This window comes from Cryptomeria japonica, chromosome 4, assembly GCF_030272615.1.
Source record: "Cryptomeria japonica chromosome 4, Sugi_1.0, whole genome shotgun sequence".
NCBI classification, from domain to species: Eukaryota; Viridiplantae; Streptophyta; class Pinopsida; order Cupressales; family Cupressaceae; genus Cryptomeria; species Cryptomeria japonica.
This window is the reverse complement of record NC_081408.1, coordinates 423,504,069-423,524,107: the sequence shown is the minus strand read 5'-3', so window position 1 is coordinate 423,524,107 and position 20,039 is coordinate 423,504,069. Positions and strand designations below refer to the sequence as shown.

The following is a 20,039-nucleotide window of genomic DNA, read 5'->3' as shown; positions in this document are numbered from 1 at the left end:
GGTTCACTTTTTTATGATGGGTGCCGAAACTTCTTGGTGTCGAACTTCCTGAGATTGGTGTTTCCTATTTTGCTCCAATGCGAAGTTATCATGCTTTGGAATGCACCGCTTTTCGAATCTTCCTTGATGAGCATATGAGGGGTAATGGTTTTGTTCGGTTTAGGAGCCGCCATCTCTCACCTATAAGAGATATGTAAGTTAGAGTGGTGGTGAAATATTGATGTAACGAAGCCTATTTACTTAGTAAGCTAGTTATGAAATTAATCCAAATCAATCTTGCATCTTAATAAATGTGAAATTAATTGCTAGATAAGACTTATTTACTCTTCTAGATGAATTAGGGAGGTCTAATTTCCCTAAACAAAATCAATTTCTGTCTATAATCAGACCTGTACCTGATTTTGTATCAGTCCAAATGATGCACGCACTTCTGATCCTCAAAATTTGATCAACGATGTGACTGTTGATGTCCAAGGGTTTGCTGTCCTCTTAAATTCGCCTTTATTCTTTGACTATGGTTGCTGTTGAAGGATAAATTTCACCTTTCAATCTGCAAATTTAATGTTAGAATTTGCCCTTGTGATGATGAAGTCGCTGTTCCTTTGGGGTGAATACGCTGTTGATGGTGATGAATTCGCTAATCTTGCTGCTAAAATTTGCTAATCTGCTCTTTGATTAGAAAGAAGAGTTTTGATTTGATTGATATTTGAAATGATTGTTTGAGCTTCTTCTTATAGGCAATTAGGGAAAGGTTGTGTCTTTTTGTACATAGGCCGACTTGGTTAAATTAAATTAAAACAACAAAACTCTCAAGCTGGCCGACTTACCTCTTTAAATTTGAATTTTGTTTAAGGGGGCGCCAAAACAATGTTTGATTAGTGCATTAAATCATTAAGAAAATTCGCTCATCTCCCTTGAATCTTGAAGTTCTTTCATATAGCTTTAAACATGAAGTTTGCTCATATGTCTTGATTTTTGAAGTTCGCCCATATAGCTTGATTTGAGAAGTTCACTCATCTACCTTGAAACATGAAGTTCGCTCATGTGGTTGAATTTGTGAAGTTTGTTCACGTGTCTTCATTTTTGAAGTTTGCTCATGCATCTCAATCCTTGAAGTTCGCTCAGGTCATTGAGTTTGTGAAGTTTGTTTCAAATTGAATCAACTCAAGGTAAATGCTTTCAAATCTCCTTCGCTCTTCCATCATGAATTTCGCTAATCTACCTCAAATCATGAAGTTCGCTCATATACCCTCAAACATGAAGTTCGCTCATGTGTCTTTATTCTTGAAGTTCGCTCATATGTCTTGATTTGTGAAGTTCGCTCATGTGTCTTCAATTATGAAGTTCTCTTCTTTCACCAAGTACATGAAGTTAGATCCTATCATCCATCACATGAAGCGACTTTTGAACTTCGCCTTTGATCTTGCTCTCAAAACCACTCTTTCCTTAGCTTGTGAAGTTCGTGCCTATGTTGCTAAAGGTGAAATTTGCTCATCTCCCTCAAATTGTGAAGTTCGCTCACCTCCTCCAACTTGTGAAGTTCACTTGTCTCGCCTCAAACATGAAGTTAACTTGCCTTTCATTATCCCAAATTTGAAATCATTCTCTCCTAAACGTATTGAGGCATCAAATTAGCTTCAAGGAAATGATCTATTATTTGCATCTTGTTGTAGGCAAACAAATTCACTCTCCTAGGCCTAAACATGAAGTTCGCTTTCATCCTTGAATTCATGAAGTTCGCTTACTTAGGCTCAAACATGAAGTAAAACCTCTTGAGGGCTTGGAGATGAAGTAGATTTCAGACAAGCTTATCTTCAATCATTTTGTTGCATATTGATTCAATCCTTGGGCTATCTCATTCAAACGCTCAAACTCATATTCACATATATACTCAAACAAGGCACTCAAGGGAAGTTCGCTCCCCTCTAGCCAAACTTGAAGTTTGCTCATATAGCCTAATTCTTGAAGTTCGCTCCCCTCTAGCCAAACTGGAAGTGCGCTCACTTAAACTTGAACATGAAGTTAAGGTTTTTGGGGCTTGGAGAATGAGGTGAATTGAAATCGAATAATAGCATATTTGCTCATCACCTTGTTTCATTTTCTCCATTCAAACTTACAAGATAAGGTTTCTTGGGAACAACTTCGGTTGAGCTCATCATTGACTCACATGACATCTAGACACTATGAACTTACTCATTTCACCTGTGAGAGGGAGAGACTAGACTAAGAGGCTAGGACCTGAAAAAAAAGGGGGGGGGGTCTCCCCACCTTGATAGGGCGATGTGTGAAATGGTCACAGCACGACCGACGCTTATAACTACCCTGAAACTGACAAACAATTAATACATAGTTGGATAACCATATTAACTATAGTTAGAATTTGTTTTAGAATATGAGGTATTAGGGAGGGGAGTGCATTGTAAGTTGCCCCAAAGTTTAGAGAAGGGTAAGGGTGGGCATCATAAGGTACTTCCCAATTTTAGAGTGAAATTGTCGGCACTGTAAGATGCACCCATGTTTGAGGTGAGTTGAGGTATTTTCCATTGTATTTGATGTCAATTTCTAGGTCTATGAGTTTGTTTATTTTTTCATTATTTTCTTGATTGATGTGTTTGATGTTAGTGATTGTGACATTTAGGCCTCTTTTATGATTTGGGGAGGAGAGTTGATTTTTGTGGACATCATTGGTGCGACTGATGATTTATGATTCTTTGGACCTTGTTGAACTTCATTGGCTTGGTTGATGATGTCCAATTTTTGGGATGTGTTTTGAATGTCATCAACATGGCTGCTGATGTGGGGTTTGTTGAGGTTTTTAGGAATGTTATTGGCTTGGTTGATGATGTCTAATTTGGGGCTGATTTTATGTAGGATTTTAGATGGTGTTTGGTGAGGAATGGATTTAGTATATTTTGAGATTTTTTTAAGGGTCCATCTTGTGCATTGCAAGGGAGGATTTGTGGGTGGACTATAAAGTAGTTGGTCATTTGTTCTCACTAGTGTTGAAAATGGGACTGTAAGCTCACAAAAAGTTTGGACCATGTTTTCTTCATGATCAAAGGCATGTATTTGAGCAAGTTGTTTCTAATGGATTACATATAGGTTTCGAGCTTGTGGGAGATGACATGGTCCTCAATATAAGAGGATTGAATTGTAGAAGCTTGTTTGTGTTGTTGTTCATTGTATGGTGTATTCTTATTGGAGATGCCAAATCAACTAAAGGAGTGAGGAGTGATGACAACTAGGTCTTGGAAAAGTTTTTCAACTCTATTTATCACATTGAAAGATGTCATTGTATGATGCTTCGTTAGCAATGTAAGGCGTGTCACTTGTTTGAAATATTGTAAGAGTTCTAGGGTACTATTTAATAGTATTGTTTGGTATGTATTTGTAGTAGGAGTGCTACTATTGATGTAGGGTTAGGAATAGAATCGCTAGTGAAACTATTGTAAGAGTCCCATCCTTTGAAGGGGTGTAAGTAAGCCCATTGTCTATATATTTGATATTGAAAAATTATGTATCTTTTTTCATTATACTTGGTAGTTTAATCATACTACATTGAATAAATGGTCCAAGTTGATATTGACAAAAAATTACTTTACAAGGTATTATCCTCAATGGTGTTCATAGGAGTGAATTTACAATTACTATGGAATCTAAATGAGTCGAGGTTGGATAGGATCCTTAAGAGGCAACTTAATTGGAAAAATGGTTGTAAAAGATGCATAAAATAAGAAAAAAAGGAACACTTCGAAATACCTTAATCAAAGTGTGTTAAGAATCATGTTTGGCTCACCAAAAATGTCTTGGTTTTACAACACAATTCTCTGTTATAAGATCTTCTAAGTAGGAAAAATGTAAAAGACCATTCTAGATCCAACAATTCAAGAGTGTCATTCCACAAAGTGGTTTGGGGCTGTTGGCACGAGTTGTTTGTAAGAAGGGTACCACTAGATGGTAAGCAAGAGCTATGAAGCCTATAATGCCATTAGGGGGTTAGCAAGGGCTACAAGTGACAACAATGTACAAGACAGAAGTAAGGCAATGCAATACTAGGCTATCTACCGCATGTATCATACAACATTCACGATAGAAACAGAAGTACCAAAAGAAAGAGATAAAGGTTAGGGATACTTAACTTCGGTCAACTTGTCAATCCATTAATGTCCTCCTTGTCCTGGGTACTTTGTGAGAGATGGTCGGATGGGAAGTCAAGATGGATAGAAGATGACCTTAGTAGATCACAGTTGGGGATCCTAAAGACTTGGTAAACCTTGTTGGTACAACTCCTATTCTTGTAATCTTCAAGGCCTTTATATTGATTTGTCTTCCTTTGGTGTAATTTCAAGCAAATGGAATAATGTGTGTTCTTGTAGTTTAGAAACACAAAAGGATAATCTTATATATATAAATCCAAATGTTTGTTTTAGCTGACATCTTCAGCATGGTTGATGGTGTCGGCTAAAACAAAGTTTCTACAAAATGTCATCAGCAAGGTCAATTATGTCTACTACATGCAAACACCTGGGAGGCCAATTATGTAGTCTCAAATGAGGTTCCTATAAAATATATTAGAGGGGGAATGAAGGAGTCAGGAGGATAGATCTGCAAAGATGCTGTGATATGACAGATGAGCCATATATAAGCAGTAATCTCTAAAGTAGGTAAAACAAAGTAAGGTGTATATGACATATGCCTTGGGAGAGTAATGCGTCAACAAGTTCTGCATGAGAGAAATGTGAGTAAAGCAAAAGTAAGGTGTATATACATGGTGTAGACATAAATAATGTGTGTTAGCAAGTTTATTTTGATGGAGCCATCTTTTAAACAAAGCAACATGTTTGCATTCAGAATGCTAGTCTTAGCAGCATAGGCAAGTTCATTTATATGGTGTTTCAGAGAGGCCATTGATATTAGTAAGCACACTCATTTTTCAAATGGAAATGATGGGTTGGGCTTAAGCTTCCCTTGGAGGCTTATTATTAATTTAATAAAAATACCTGCTTTATCTTGCCTGAAGAGAATGGTCATTTAATAATTTTGAATTGTTGGTTAAACAAAATAATGGTCATAATGGCTATTTCATTTAAATACAGTGTTCCACGGCCGTTGGGGACGGGGAGACGCGGGGATGGGTTTCAAGGACGGGGGAACAAAGGGCCTAAGTTTGGGGATGACGAGGGACGGTGGCGGGGGAGTGGCAGGGTGGTGGTGCTGATATAATTATACATATACTTATAGTACTTGAAAAACTAGTTGTGAAAAGAAGTATAATAGTATAAGATTTCAAATGAACTGTAGGAAATTAGTAAAATTACAAAATAGCAAAATTTGAAATATTAAATCTAAATACAAAGATTTCTTGAATGCTAATTGCTAAATAAAATTTCAAATTTGACAAATGAAATTGTCAAATTGGAGATTTCTATTATTAAAATATCATATTAATATTTGATATCACTAAGTCTATAATGATGATTACATGATACATCATTACACTGAGTAGCAAATAGCAATAGCATTACAAAAGACAAAATGGCAAAATTCTCAAATCGCTCAAAAAAAAAAAGAAAAAAAAAGGATTTCAATTTCTTTTTGAGTCTGACGTGTTCAAACGGGAGACTCCTACAAGTCTCCTTGCCCCTCAAGAGACGTCTGGGAGCCTCCCAAGGAGTCTTGGAGACGTCAGATGGGAGATTCCTGGAAGTCTCCTCGCCCCTCAAGAGATGCTTGGGAGTCTCCCAAGGAGACTTGGAGACACTTGGGAGTCTTCCAAGGAGACTTGGAGACGCCTGGGAGTTTTCCAAGGAAACTTGGAGACGCGGAGACGTTTCCCCGTCTCCGGCGGAGATCCGGTGGCGGTGGCGGTGGCGGGATGGCGGGAGACGTCGTGTCCCCATCCCTCCCTCCCGGAAATGTCCCCGCCTTCGAGATGCAGCCCAAAAGGAGGGGAAATGCGTCCCCGTGGAACACTGTTTAAATAGTACTTTTGTGTTCTCTTTCTGCAGGTGGCCCAGTTTTTGCATCTTAGTTATATTTAAAAAACCATTTTCTGCAATCCTTAATAATAGTTTTTCATCATGATGATGGATCATGGAGTGTTGGCTGAAATGCTGATGAAAAATCTCCTACACAGTTTTTTCCAAAAATCTTTCTTTTCAGTTTTCATGGACCATGAAAACCTTATATCTTTAATTTTAGGTGTTTTCCTTTGCAGACTTTTGTCAACACCTATTTATAAATGGTTTCTTTCTGTCAAATTATCCAAATCATCTTATTTGGCCATTGGGCATCTCCTAATTCATTCGTTCTCGATGGCACTTGCTAAATCAGGAGTTTTGGATTGGGCAAGGATATTCTGTAGATAGGAAACCTTGTCAGAAGCCATTGCACTATCCTCTTTTGTTAGTATGCTGGTCATGAGTGTGAGATAATCACTGTTATCTGTAGATGCCATTCATTTGATCTGACAGTAGCCTCTAGTGTATTGGCAGAAAATTATCCATGAGGCTTTTACTCTTATATCTTTTGTGATGAAAACTTGTTTTGTTAAATTTGTATTCTGACTCTCTGCACAGTAGTTTTTGTTGTTAAACGTTTTCAGATTAGTTGAGTTGTTTCACTGAGAATTTAAATACTATCGCCACAAAAGATATGGCTTTCATGGTTTGAATTGATTTCCCTCTACTAGGTGTTGGCCTTTTATTCAGGTAGGTATTTTTCTGTTATTTTATCAATCTAATCCACTCAATGTGTTGATATATTCTGACATTGGTAGAGCCATATTTATGGAGTAACCTGATTGGTGTGTGCCTTTTACCATACATTTCTATTTTTTGGCCTTTGGCTCATCATCATAAATTTCTATTGATGCACTCCTTTTTGGATTATTTTAGCCTAAGATGGCTGTTGCTTTTGCTAGTACTTCTCTCTTCCTATCTGCTTAATTTCTTTTGAAACAATCTGAATTACTTGGACCCTGAAGGTCAACCTAATGGGAATTGCAAGTTTATCTGTTGGTGGTTAATCGACTCTTTAATTAGCATACTTAAAACAAGTGGTTATGATAGAGTTTGTTTTATTCTTAGGTCTGAACAGTATGTGGCCTAATTATCTTTTTCATAAATTTTGACAGAGACCATGGGAGATGTAATAGATCTATCTGGAGATGGAGGTGTGGTGAAACAAGTTCTGAGGTCAGGAAAGCCGGGTTCTTTGCAACCATCTGATGATCTTCCCTATGTGGATGGTATATCTTGTGATTCACTGTCTTATGATTTAGGGCATTTCTTTACTGGTTTATGGAGAAACTGAAGTAATTTGTTACTTTATAAGTGTAAACTTATTTAATGTACTAAAGATACAATTACTTTCTATATAAAGGCACTCTAAATCTGAGAATATCAATGTTGTTTTTGAAATCCCGAAATGTGCTAGGTGTTTGGTTAAAAATATATTTTCTAAAACTGATTAATTCTTCCGCAAAACAACATTTAGAACATAATCGCCCAACAACTAATCTACCTCACCTACCTGTAATGTCCCCTACTAATAGTGAGCCTGTTTAACAATAATTGTCTATGCAATACACTTGCAATTTAAAAACAACTTATTCAATTTAGGTAACAAATTCTGATTAAACTTATTATAGTGAATTTCTGAACCAAAGATTAATATATCATTCGATTGATCACTTAACATTCAATTCATAGAATTTGGAAAAATCAAAGTAAGACTTAGAACTTACCTTATTCCGGAAGGGTAGGTTACTTGATTGGAGAGAACCTGCAACCACAAGGAATCATGCACACTTACAAAATATTTATTTCTGGTCAGCACACACTATTCTATTTAATATACAGTCAGAGAGAAAGTATAAGAGGTCTGGAGGGACAGCTTGGGTCTGTTGTCTACCAAGACCAAGGGATGGTTGCTTCTAATCCCATTGCTAGACTTGGCGGCCCTGTTTGCTATCCTTCCAAGCTTTATACCTTTAACACTTCTATCCTTTCCAACTTGGTAAGACTGGTATGGAGAAAGTAACTGGTTCCTTGACCTCATGGGTCCAATGACCACATGAAAGCCTCTCGTCACCACTGGAAACCCTTTCCATACTCCCACCAAGATGGAAATATTAATAGTTCCTAAAACTCCTCACTGAGCAAGCAACATTCATCTACCGTATAAGAAATCAGACATATTCACAGTGTATATAAACTTCCAGAACACTATTATTTCATTATAAATATACACTTAACATTACCAGCATTCTAGATATTATTAATACTGATACTAATCTGAATTATATGACATTCTTAATGCTGATACTAATCTGAATAATATAACATTATTAATGCTGATATTGATCTGAATGATATGATATTAGTAATGCTGTGAATTCTATTAAGCAGGGAAGTACTTTCCTTGTTCGGGGTGAAACAGAGTCAATCTTTGACGTATTTGCTGGACCCGATATCTCCCGGAAGATAGTCTATCTCTTTCTTTCATTATTCTCTTCCTCTCTATATCAGTTCTCATCTGATCTGATCGATGGTGTTCACCCTGGATGCTTTGATTCCTTTCCTTTATATCTCTCAATGAGAGAGAGGGTCCACACCTCTTCATCGTGTATGCCCTTAGGCCAGAGACACCCTTTCATATTAACTGTAACAATCAGTCCAACTGCTGATACTAACATCTTATGATTATCTCCTCTGATTCCCCACCCCCCTTTGAGTGAGTACATGACCCTTATTAAATATCTTTCAATACTATTCGGTTGCATCTTCTGACTTGGACGGTCATGCCACTTCCTTAATCGTGGTTCTTCATGATTATTTAATTACATTTTTTGCACGAGTTTAAGTTACTAACTGATGATTAAGGTTGTAATCGGAATTAATTTTTGATTATAGATTTCTTGATCCATAATCAGATCCTCCTTGACCCGCAATAATAAGAGTAAGTAAATCATATGTTTTATGTTTTTGGCTGATCGGTTTTAGCTCTTGATTGCTGCCTTGTTTCGATCATTGCTCTTACACATAATTGATCCCTCTCATTAACAAATCGCTAACCTTCAGTCATCTCTTGCAAGCATTCGTCGCTCTTATTCTTGATTGATTGCTGCCCCTTGTGTTTTCAATAATCAGTGGTTGGTCAAATATGATTAAGGGGAGTCATGATGCTTTATCCTTCATTGATTATGAATGATCTCTAAACAACGTGCTGATCTCCTTGATCATTCGATGAGTTAATTCATTATATCGATAATATTGTTTGCCCAATAAGTCGCTGTATATCCTTTCATGATCATTACTATCAATTAGATTTTGCTAATTGTTGCCTTTATCCATGATTAATATCTACTGGTTGTAATCACTGACTACTGATTATTATTGTGCCTCTCATAATGATATCAGTTAATTTATAATGAATAGTTTGGTATGCCTATCTTAATTGATATTGTAATCAATATCATTACTATTGGGTTTACATTGGTTCGGATATTGATCTCATTATTATTGGTATTTGGTGCAGGAGCACCCTTATGCTCACAACGGTTAAAGTTGGGTTTTTGTTTCATCTTAATAAGGTCATTTTGGGCCATTATTATTCATTTGGACCCATTTGTGAAAGTTTGGGATCCATTGGTTCAAAGGTGTAGAAGTTGTCAAATATTGTCAAAGTTGTCTTGACAACCTTTCGCATTTTCTTGTTAACTTTTCAAAAAGTTGTTAGATGGTAGTTGGGGTCGGATTGAATGGTGGAAACTGATTGTATAGGCATAAATAGGCATCCATTGTACGATCCAAGGGTTGGTGGATTGCATTTTGAAGTTGGAGCAATAAAAACACATCAATTTCTGCATTTTCCTACCATTACATGTTGGCTAATTCCATTGGTATGGCCTGTACTTGCTGGGTTGAGGTTTGAGACCGATTGGGAATGAAAGCATACTGAATCTACTTTCCATTGCTTTTTGTTGCATCCATTTCATTAAGAAATAAGCAAGCTATATCAATTTCTTCTCAGACTGGTCCAAACCCTGGGTAGGGTAACCAGTGAATAAGAAAAAAATGTACATCTTTGCCTTCCACCGGTAGAAAACTCTAAAACTTGATGGCTTATTATGACATGTATTTTAGTATCCTAAGTTTGCAGGGACAGATGCGGCAGTTTGCACGTGTAATGATGCCATGAAGGGTCTGATATCCCTATGTATTAGACTGAGAAAACCAGTGAGAGAATAAAAATTGCATTGTAGAAGGCAAAAGGTTGAATTGCCTAGTGTTTGGTGTTGAGGTGATGTGTGGGGACCCTGCCAAATCAAATGTCCTGTTGAAGTGTCGAAGGGTGGAGAGAGAAGAAGCATTTTGTTGACTGTCCTAATAGACTGCCTGTCATAGTAATGTTTTACCAGTGATATGTATGCTGCAAACAGAGTTCCAGAGGAAGTCTCTGCTGTTGTAAGACGAAGGGAATGTTCACAGACCTTGTGTAGGTTCCTCCAAGTCAAGAGTAAGGGGTTTGAAGCAAGATACATTGATTTGGCCTTTTGGCCATCAATGAGGATAGTCCTAATTGCAAAGGACAAGTATGTGTCAATGAAATTGTGTGTGGAGATGTTGGAAACCATAAAGTTGTATTTGTTATGATGTCACAAGCCTCAAATCAGTATGTACACATTGTCTTATGATGTTGGTTCAAACCCCAATGAATGTTCAAGTCTAGAAGCCCAAGTAGTACATCCAAGAGCACCTAAAGGATGGATTGTGTAACTATGGTCTTTGAATGTTGATGTTTATTGTCTATACCCTTACCTCTGCATCCGTATTATCTAGTGTTATATTAGCCGCTGACTCCCACTCACATATAACTGAGATTTGTATATGCCTTACCTGATATCTCTATAATCATATTCGATTCTCATACTTTGATATAAGTTTGTATTTCAAAATGACTAAATGCACTCAATTGAGGTCATCTCTTATCATCGTATTCTCGCCTTAGTTGGTTAGCCCAATCTATCCATATATTGATCATATTTCAGTTCATTATTGCAATTATTATTAATTGGTCCTATAACCTAATAATGATTATCAATGCTATAACACTTGATTCCTATTTCCAAATTTGTCTCCATAGGAGACTTCCGAATTTGGGCAATCTCTCGGAGCTAATCCTTGGGAGGGGGATGTCAAAATTAGGATTTCAAACGAGGGACATGACACTACCATAGAATTTTAGGGGGAGGTGGGAGTATAGTTTTATCTGCCATCAATCAGCCTGCGGCAATAAGGGCCACCCACCCACCGCTACGATAAGTTGCCCTACAATAGTTGTGGGGGGTTGGGGGCAATAGTTAGGCTCTCTCCAATGGGTCTATGGAAGCCCAGGCGCAAGAAGATCCTGGAGAGAGAGATAGAAGCCTTGAAGTGGCCAGCCTAGGGATGGGAGGGAGAAGAGGAACTTAAACAAATGGGAGCTTTCTCCCCTCAGGCTGGGTCAGACATTCACTTGAATTGACTGCCGTAAAAAGTGGTCAATGACATTGGCAACAAGGGAGGTGAATGCCATCAGTAGTGGCAAGAGATGATTGCAGATGGGATTTGGAGTGGAAGAGGGAAATATATTCGTGACAGATAGGAAAATGTATATGGGTGTATTTCAAGACAACTTAGTTAGTGAGCATGTAATCAACAATGCTAGCTTGACTAAACATTGTAAGTGTTGTGACGTTTTCACACATGGCCCCATTGCAAATGGGGACCCCCACTTTTTTCTTTTTAGGTAGATGTTTTGCTTAGATTGCCTCGGCTTAGCAATAATTTCCTGGTTTTAACCTATTTCTATGAGAGGGTGTCGTATCAAAATTGATGTTGTCAAAGAATGCAAAAAGTTATCAAATTGCGAGGAAGTCATCTGGAATGCTAAGCTGTCCAAGTGTTTGCAAGCTAATGTATATTTTATTATGAACAGGTGAAAAGTCCCTAAGAAAATCGATTTTCCACTTGGGGGATTGAATAAGTGAAGTGATTTGAACAATTTGGAAAAGGAAGAAATCTAAGGATCAAAAAGTCCTTATGGAAATCGAACTTCCACTATGAGCAAATTCATAGGGACTAATTTGTCCCTATAGAGACTGATTCTCCACCATGATATGAACAAGATCCAAATGGAGGTTCCATAAGGACAAATTTAAGGACTAATTTGCTCCTGTGAAGGTCAAATTTCTTCCCCTCAATGTCAAATTTGCAAAGATAACAAGCAATTTCATAAAGACAAAAATAGGGATCAAAATGTCCCTATCAGGTTTGATTTTCCACTCACACAGCATGAAGAACAAATTTCCTAAAGGGGATTACAACAAAAATAAGGACAAAAAAGAATAGGGATCGATTTGTCCCTATGGAGGTGGAATTTCCACTCTTCAAGGCATTGAGAAAACTAAGTAAAGGATTCATAGGGATGAATCAAGGAAAGTCATGGATCATCAAGTCCCTATACATATGGATTTTCCACTCAGCACCTCAAGATCAAATTACCTATGAGAAACCACGTCTAAAAGTAGGGACAAAATCAAGATCAAATGTCTCTATACAGGTTGAATCTCCACTTGAAGTGAAAATTACAAAGGAAAAATGGATTTTCATGTGGACTAATTTTGTCCTTATGCACATCAAATCTCCACTCAATGATTAAGGTTGCAAAATTTGAATAATTTTCATAGGGACAAAACAATTTTTTCATAAGGACTAAATAGTCCCTATTCAGGTTGGGTTTCCACTTGGAGGAAAATGTGCTGTAGGTAATGTGAATTTTCATAGGGACTCATTCAGTCTCTATCCCTATCAAATTTCCACTTGTAGGTAAAACTTCCTAAGCTAAAACAAATTTCCATAAGGACTGATCTGCCCCTATACACATTGATTTTCCACTTGGAAATAAGATTGCAAAGATTGAACGAATTTTCATATGGACTGTCCCAATCCCTATCAGATTTCCAGCAATGAGCAATCAGAATTTGAAATTAAATTTATCTTTGTGTGTTGCAGCTTTCTGTCATGGTATAAGAATTAAGTGAAATGCAATAAAAGTAGGGATAAATTAATTCCTATGAGGTGCAATTTTTCACCTTATGAATGAGACTTAAGCACAAAAACAAGCTGAAACATGTGGCAAGATACAAGATAGGTCTTGGTTGAATTGAAATAGGTCCTCACAAAACGCATGAAGAAGGGAATCCATTTGAAGTGTGTAAGATGAGGTCCTGACCTAAATCAAACGTGTGGACCTAAATCTGAAAATACAGACCTAAAAGGCAGTCCTAATTTGCATGTAGAACAGAGCTAAATTAATTCAAGTGTGAATTGTGTGTGGAATGAGGGAACCCTTGCCTCCTATACTTACACATTTCGAATGCAAAATACAAAATAAATGTTGACCTAGCCGACCTGATGATTATAAATGGGGAAAGAGTGATTTTTGCTTAAGGCCAACCTTAATCAGTCCCTGAACATACCAAAAGTGCGCACTACTTTGTCCTTTTAACCCTCCTAAACCTGCCTAGAGAGAAGTAAGTCTTGAGTCGGCCCCCCTTTGTAGGTGGTAATGTAAAATCAAACAGCAAAATAAGTGATTAAAAGGTGCTTAGGTCGGCTTGATGAAGTTAAATATAAATTCAAGGTGGGGGAAGATATGTATAAGAATAAAATTTCATTTCAAAGCATCATTTGATTCATTTCAAATCAATTCAGTGCGCATAATAAAGGAGCACAACTTAAATGCTAATTGCAGACCTGAGGTAATTATACTTGAGGCGAATTTCATTTGGCAAGGGTTCTTTAATCATTGTTGCTTGTTTTGGCAGGTTGCCAAGAGCAAGTGAAGGCAGATTGAGACCTGAAGCTGGGTGAATCAGACCATTATTATGCAGATCTGATTGAAGGGGATTCATCACCAAATATAGAGTTGGAGTTTGATACGAATGACAAGGATGAAATCAGAACTAAACCACATGAAATCAGACCCTAATATTCATTTCCAGATCCAAGAGGAGGGTTTTGATAGTGTAATTGGTTTGACATAAAAAAGGATGCAAGAGATGAAGGTGAACTGCGTTGGAGTACTCATCTGTGGCAAGGTTTCTTGACACCAAGGGGAAGATTAGCACATTCTACACAAAGTCCACATTTCAAGAAGATCAAGGAGTATCAAGAAGAGTTGTAGCTGAAGAAATCCAAACATCATCAAGGCTTCACAAGAACAAGTTAGTAGCAACATCAGAACATTCAAGGCAAAAGTGTAAACGAGTCTGGCACAAAGAATCAGATCAGAACGAAGGTGAATATCAGCAGAGATGAATGCAAATTCGGGGCAGGGGAAATCATATTTCCAAGCCAAATGATAAATGAAAAAAATGAAGAGCTCTACAACAACGCCGGGAGAAAGTCAATACTCAGCAAAGTCAAGGGAAGACAAGCTCAAAGAGGGTCCATAAGAAAGGAACTTACAACATCAATATTCAAGACGACATTAAGATGCACAAACACAAACCTTACAACAAGAAGATTGTTACAATGCGCAGGAATTACATTAAGGAATTTCAAGATCAAGGAAAATCAATTAAAGGATGTCAAGATGCACATTTGCGACATGTTCTACTATTCAAGTACAAGGAAAAGTGAAATTTGTGACAGGACGATGATAGCCAAATCGAGGAATATCAAGAGGAAGGAGTCAAAATATCCAAGAGAAATGTGAAGCATCATAAGGAATTCCCAAACATTGCCAAGAATGTCCAAGACAAAGAAATGTTTCAAGATTCCCAAGTTAAGAGGTGAAATTATGCAAAATGTGATTAGGGAAGCAAATAGTTTTAGAAGAGTTAATCAAAGCTAAGGACTTGATCACTTTGAGATGATGCAATTTGGGAATATGTCCCAATTACCATCACAATCAGTCAAAGGCTAAGTAGTGTTGAGTATCAAGTGATATGCCTCAATTACAAACAAGTTGTGATGATCTACATGAAGAGTGATGAGGTGGAATCCAGTCACCATCCGACCAATCACGTTCTTCCAAGTCAACACGTCTAGATACACTAAACCTGATGCATTCGAAGAACCCCAAGTGACACATGGCGCTACATTAAATATTGTTTAATGCACCTAACCTATTTCCTCATTGGTTAGAAATCAAAATGGACATGTGTCCAATTCATTGTAACGATCTCATTGGTCAAGAAAAGAGTTTGTTATAGTGAACCCTAATTAGGATTTTCATTTTGTAATCTTGGCAATTGATTTGAGAATCAATCGAAGCCATTGAGATGTAGTGAGCTTTCTATATAAGGCTCAAACCTCTCATTTGTAAGGGTTAATAGTGGATAGTCAGAGAATAGTTAGTAGATAAGAGTAGAGTAGGAGGAAGCTTCTAATTGTTGTCAAGTTATGTTGAAATCAATTCATTACTTTCATTGAAGTTACGGTGGATGTATGTGTTGTGTTTCTACATTTTGCATGTTTGCTTGTTACTTCTCAAATTTAGATAAAGTTCATTGAACATGGTGGATGTCTATGGGGATATTGTGATGAATTCCTTGTTTCATACTTTTGTAGTTTGCTGATTGCAAGCTACAGTGTAAAGTTAGTCTGCACCCCATTAATTGTGCTAAGTTCGATTGTGGATACTTGTTCAAGTTGTGCCAGCTTGGGTTTTTGAGTGATCTATTTGCAATGTGAAAATCTTTCATTTCCTTAGAAGATTGCATCGGTCTTGTTAAGTTGTTGTCATCATGATGAAGCAAGGATCGATTTAAGGGAATTTGTCTATCTGAATAACATCTATCATCATCATCAATCTTAGGAGTGGCATAGTCTGTCTAAACCCATATCCTTTTTACCTTTTTTCAAGTCAATTAGATCTCAAGTTTCAGCAGAGTTCAAGTATAAACATAAGTCCTCTTGTGAGTCTAGCAATATCACATCAAAACCATGGAGTTATCCACATGTCAAGACCTGACATTTGGAACCTTGGATTCACCTCAAGTGATCACTTAGTTTAGCATTTGAGGAGATTTTATTCAATAGAGGATAAGATATTTTGGTATTTTATTCTGTGTATGGAGTGCATAAAAACTACATCAACAGTAAGGTTATTAGATGAAGGTTCGGGCCTAAGTTATCTAAATATACCATTCAAAATAAATAGGTTCCAACTGTAGATGGATACTGATGCAAGTCACTCAAGTACCTTTCAAGATTATACTTATCCGACAATAGCTCATCATCAAAGTTATGCATAGTTTCTTTCTTGGTTCCATCATCCATGTAGAGGCATTGAAATCTCCAATGTGGGGATCAATGTCAACCAAGAGTGCACTGAGTTTCTTTGAGTAGGGCATTGGGAAATGAGGCAATAGGGCTGTTGAAAACTTCTTGTTATGTAGTAGGTGGATAGCACATGAAAGAATTTGATAGAAAATATAAGAGAAACATTAGATACCAATTTATCATCTAACAAAACTATAGAAATACCAAGCACATATTGAATGTAGTGAAATGAATCACTATTTATATGTCTTGAACTTATGAAGCTACTTGTTGTGGATTGTTAGGAACTTAGGATGCAATCTAGATGATACATTGATATTCTTAGTTCTCTTAAAATTCTTAATTATCGTAGCAAAAACCAAAATTTATATTACATCATATCATATCGTATTTTGTTTATTGTAAAAATCATCTCTCATTTTATTGTTGTTTTTTTATTTGACTTAACCCCTGTTGACGGGTGTTTTGTGACACTCTCTAACATAGAATTAAATACACCAAGTATTCTATCCTCTCTTGAATAAGGAAACCTCAATTGCTAAAGATATGATCAAATAAGGTTGCCCCAAGGTTCCTACTGTTAGATCTTGATGTGCCATGGATAGTCTTAATGAAATGATTTGATTTTTTTAGCATCACAAAGGGACTTACGCTTCTACAAAGATGGAACTTTAAATATTTGTTATGGTGATCTAAGTGATGCTTTTTTCGTAAACTAACTCGAACTCTTCAAACAAAAGGACAAAAAAAAGGAAAGGAAAGGGACTTTTATAGTCCACGATGCCAGCCATCTGTGTATGGGTCTAGAGATAGGTTAGAGCTGTATGGGACTACCTTGTACTCCTTGCCGGAGGTACCTAATTGCACTACAGACGAGGCATACATACCTTACCCCCTTGTGGGATTTGAGCTTGTGACCTCTCTTTCAAGAGCACAAGTTCTCCACCACTAGGCCAACTCAGGCTGTACAATGATGGTAAGGGTTAGAGAAACTAAGCTAAGAACCTAAGGACACTGATGATAATGGATAGTGTTTTAGATAGACAAATTCCTTATGGAACTACTTTCTACTTAACTAGAGATAGCTCACAATGCCATAGAAAGAGTGCAATCTTCAAGGTAGTGTAAGATTCTCATATTGTAAACATCCACTCAAATACCCAATGTTGGCGCAATCCAAGTGAATATCCATAATTGAACTATTGCTAAAATGAGGTTCAAACTAACCATACATTGTAATTTGCAATCATAAACTACAAATGGTATGAACCAAGGAATCTATCAAATATCTTTGCATTTCACCATTAAAATCAATGAACTTTAATTAAATATTGAGAAGTAGAAACCATGCAAAATGTTGAAACTTCATACAAATGTTCACCATATCTTCAATGAAAATTATGTATTTATTCCAGCATATTCTCGGCAACAATATCTAATCTTCCCCCTTTTACAAATGAAAAGGCCAAGCCTTTTGTAGACTTCAATTACAAATCAAGGGCCAAATCGATCCTAATCAACGACCAAGATTAAACAGTAAATCCCTAAGGTCGAGGTAGATATTCCTACCACCATTTACAACATTTTTGACCAATGAGAAAATTACATAACTTTTGAATACATGTCCTTTTAGGGAAAGGACCAATGAGAAAAAAGGTTGTAATATTTCATTTAATGCCCTTTTACATGTTTGTTTTTCTCTTTGCATGTATCAGGTTTGATGGATCTGGACATGTTGACCTTGAATTGTTATTGGTGGGGCAGATAGGATTTTTATACTTAACAGCACCTCAGCTCTTTGTTTCAACTCCACTTCTATATCACCATAAAGAAGTCTCTGCATCTCCAACAATATCTCTTGATACCCAGCATCATCCAGTTTTTTGACTCATTGTGATGGTTCATATTATTAAATTGCATTATCTTTATCATATATAATACCATTCTTTACCTCCATTGGATGAGTTTCTAACTTTGATTAACTCTTTTGAAACTTCAAAATGCTTTCTTTAGGCTTCATTACGCACTTCCCACTAAATCTTCACCATTCTCCTTCTTGGATATCCTTGACCTTGGGCTCCTTGTCATAGTTGCATCCTTCATGCTGTGATGTCCTTCTTTTTCACCTTCTTAAATATCTTGATCTTGTCTTCCCTTTTGCTGTTGAGTTCTCATTTATTCGTTCTCATTCAATGCTTGCAATCATTCCTTGCATCACCTGAAAAGAGAAAAATACCTTGAATCATAATTTTGAATGGATCCCAAGTCCAATCTGGAAAATTTCAGGTGAAATGCAAGAAGATTGTGATAAGGAAATGAAAGTTTATATTCTTGAATTCCTAATTCAGTGAAGAATTTAAAAGAATTTTCATGATAATCATTGTTCAAAGAGAAATTGTGAAACAAATTGTATCTTAAAGGAACAAACTCATTTGGATTTGTACAATATCATCAAGAATGCTTCACAAACCCTTGTTTTCACTTTTTTCATAAATTTTCCAGAAAAGATGATCCTTTAATACATTCTGATTTTACCTCTAACACTGTGGAAATAACTTGGAAATTCTTTGGAAATGATGTTCTAAATCTGGGAAAATGTTAAAAACTGGTGAAGGAAATTGCTCAGATCTGTATATGAATAACTTGTTTTTCCTTCACAAATGATTCCTTCCTGCTGTTGAATTTGCTCCTTATCTTGGTTCTTCAAAACATCAAGCACTTGTCTCTCTTTTCCCTTCAATACTCGACTTGAAATCCTGATTTTCCTTGTAGAAAATCACACTTATCTGCTAGAGAATTTGCTCTTTTTCTGCTGTGGACTGATTTGAATTGCCTTGCAAGAATGACTCTTGTGATTTCATCTTTTATAGGCACTCCATGTAGCAAGTTATCCTTGGCAAAGGGGTTCAGCTAGGTTTGCACTTTTTGTTTGTTTCTTCAACTTTCACATTGCAAATTAATTCCTCTTGATGCCAAGTCGACCTTCTTTCTTTTGTTATCCAAGTTTCAAATTGCCTCTACTTCATTCCAAGTTTTTTTCATTTTATTTTATCCCATTTAAACACACCTCATTATCTTTAGTGGAGATTGGAGTTGGTCCTGGATTCTTGAGCGGGATTCAAGCATGATCATGGATTTCTTGGCAGAATTTCACCTCATGCAAGGATTCCTTGGTGGGATTTCACCCTAGTCATGGATTGAGGGGTGGAATTCTAAGGTGTCCTTGCATCACATTTTATGAATTTCTTCTTCTTTTGAAGCTTTTCCTTAGCATTTACCTCCATTCTCTTCACGTTTCCATGTTTTAATCATTCAATTCACTTGGGGAAAGAAAATTGAATTTCATTCTTCATATGTCAAACTTGACATTCATTCTTGCATCTTATGAATTTCACATTTTTTTGTTTGGAGCAAGACTTTGTGCAAGGGAAGATCTGAAATCCAACCTTCCTTGGAACAATTTTGCCTTGGAAATTTTAGTTCTTTGGAATTCTGTCTTCCTTGAGCGCCTATCCTCTTCGTTCCAAAGTCTTTCAACCTTCATTTTTTCCTTTCTTGTCAAGGCATCGAATGCTTGGAATTTCCCTTGTCATGTTCTTGAAATCAAGGAATTTTCCTTGTCTTGGTCTTGGAATCATGGAATTTTCCATATTTCTTTCTTCCTTATCTTATTCCATGAAAATTAAATCCTTATTCATTTGC

At 36.7% G+C, this 20,039-nt stretch overlaps 1 protein-coding gene across 1 annotated transcript in view; it reads left to right on the top strand.

The window, feature by feature from the left end:
* The window catches only part of LOC131030692 (peptidyl-prolyl cis-trans isomerase FKBP20-1), a 90,426-nt gene that overhangs the window by 48,682 nt on the left and 21,705 nt on the right, over positions 1–20,039 (top strand). Inside the window, exon 2 of the mRNA XM_057961591.1 lies at positions 7,136–7,249. Within this exon, the coding sequence (XP_057817574.1) occupies positions 7,141–7,249 (109 nt within the window). The 5' untranslated portion in view covers positions 7,136–7,140. The remainder of the gene's footprint in view (positions 1–7,135; positions 7,250–20,039) is intronic.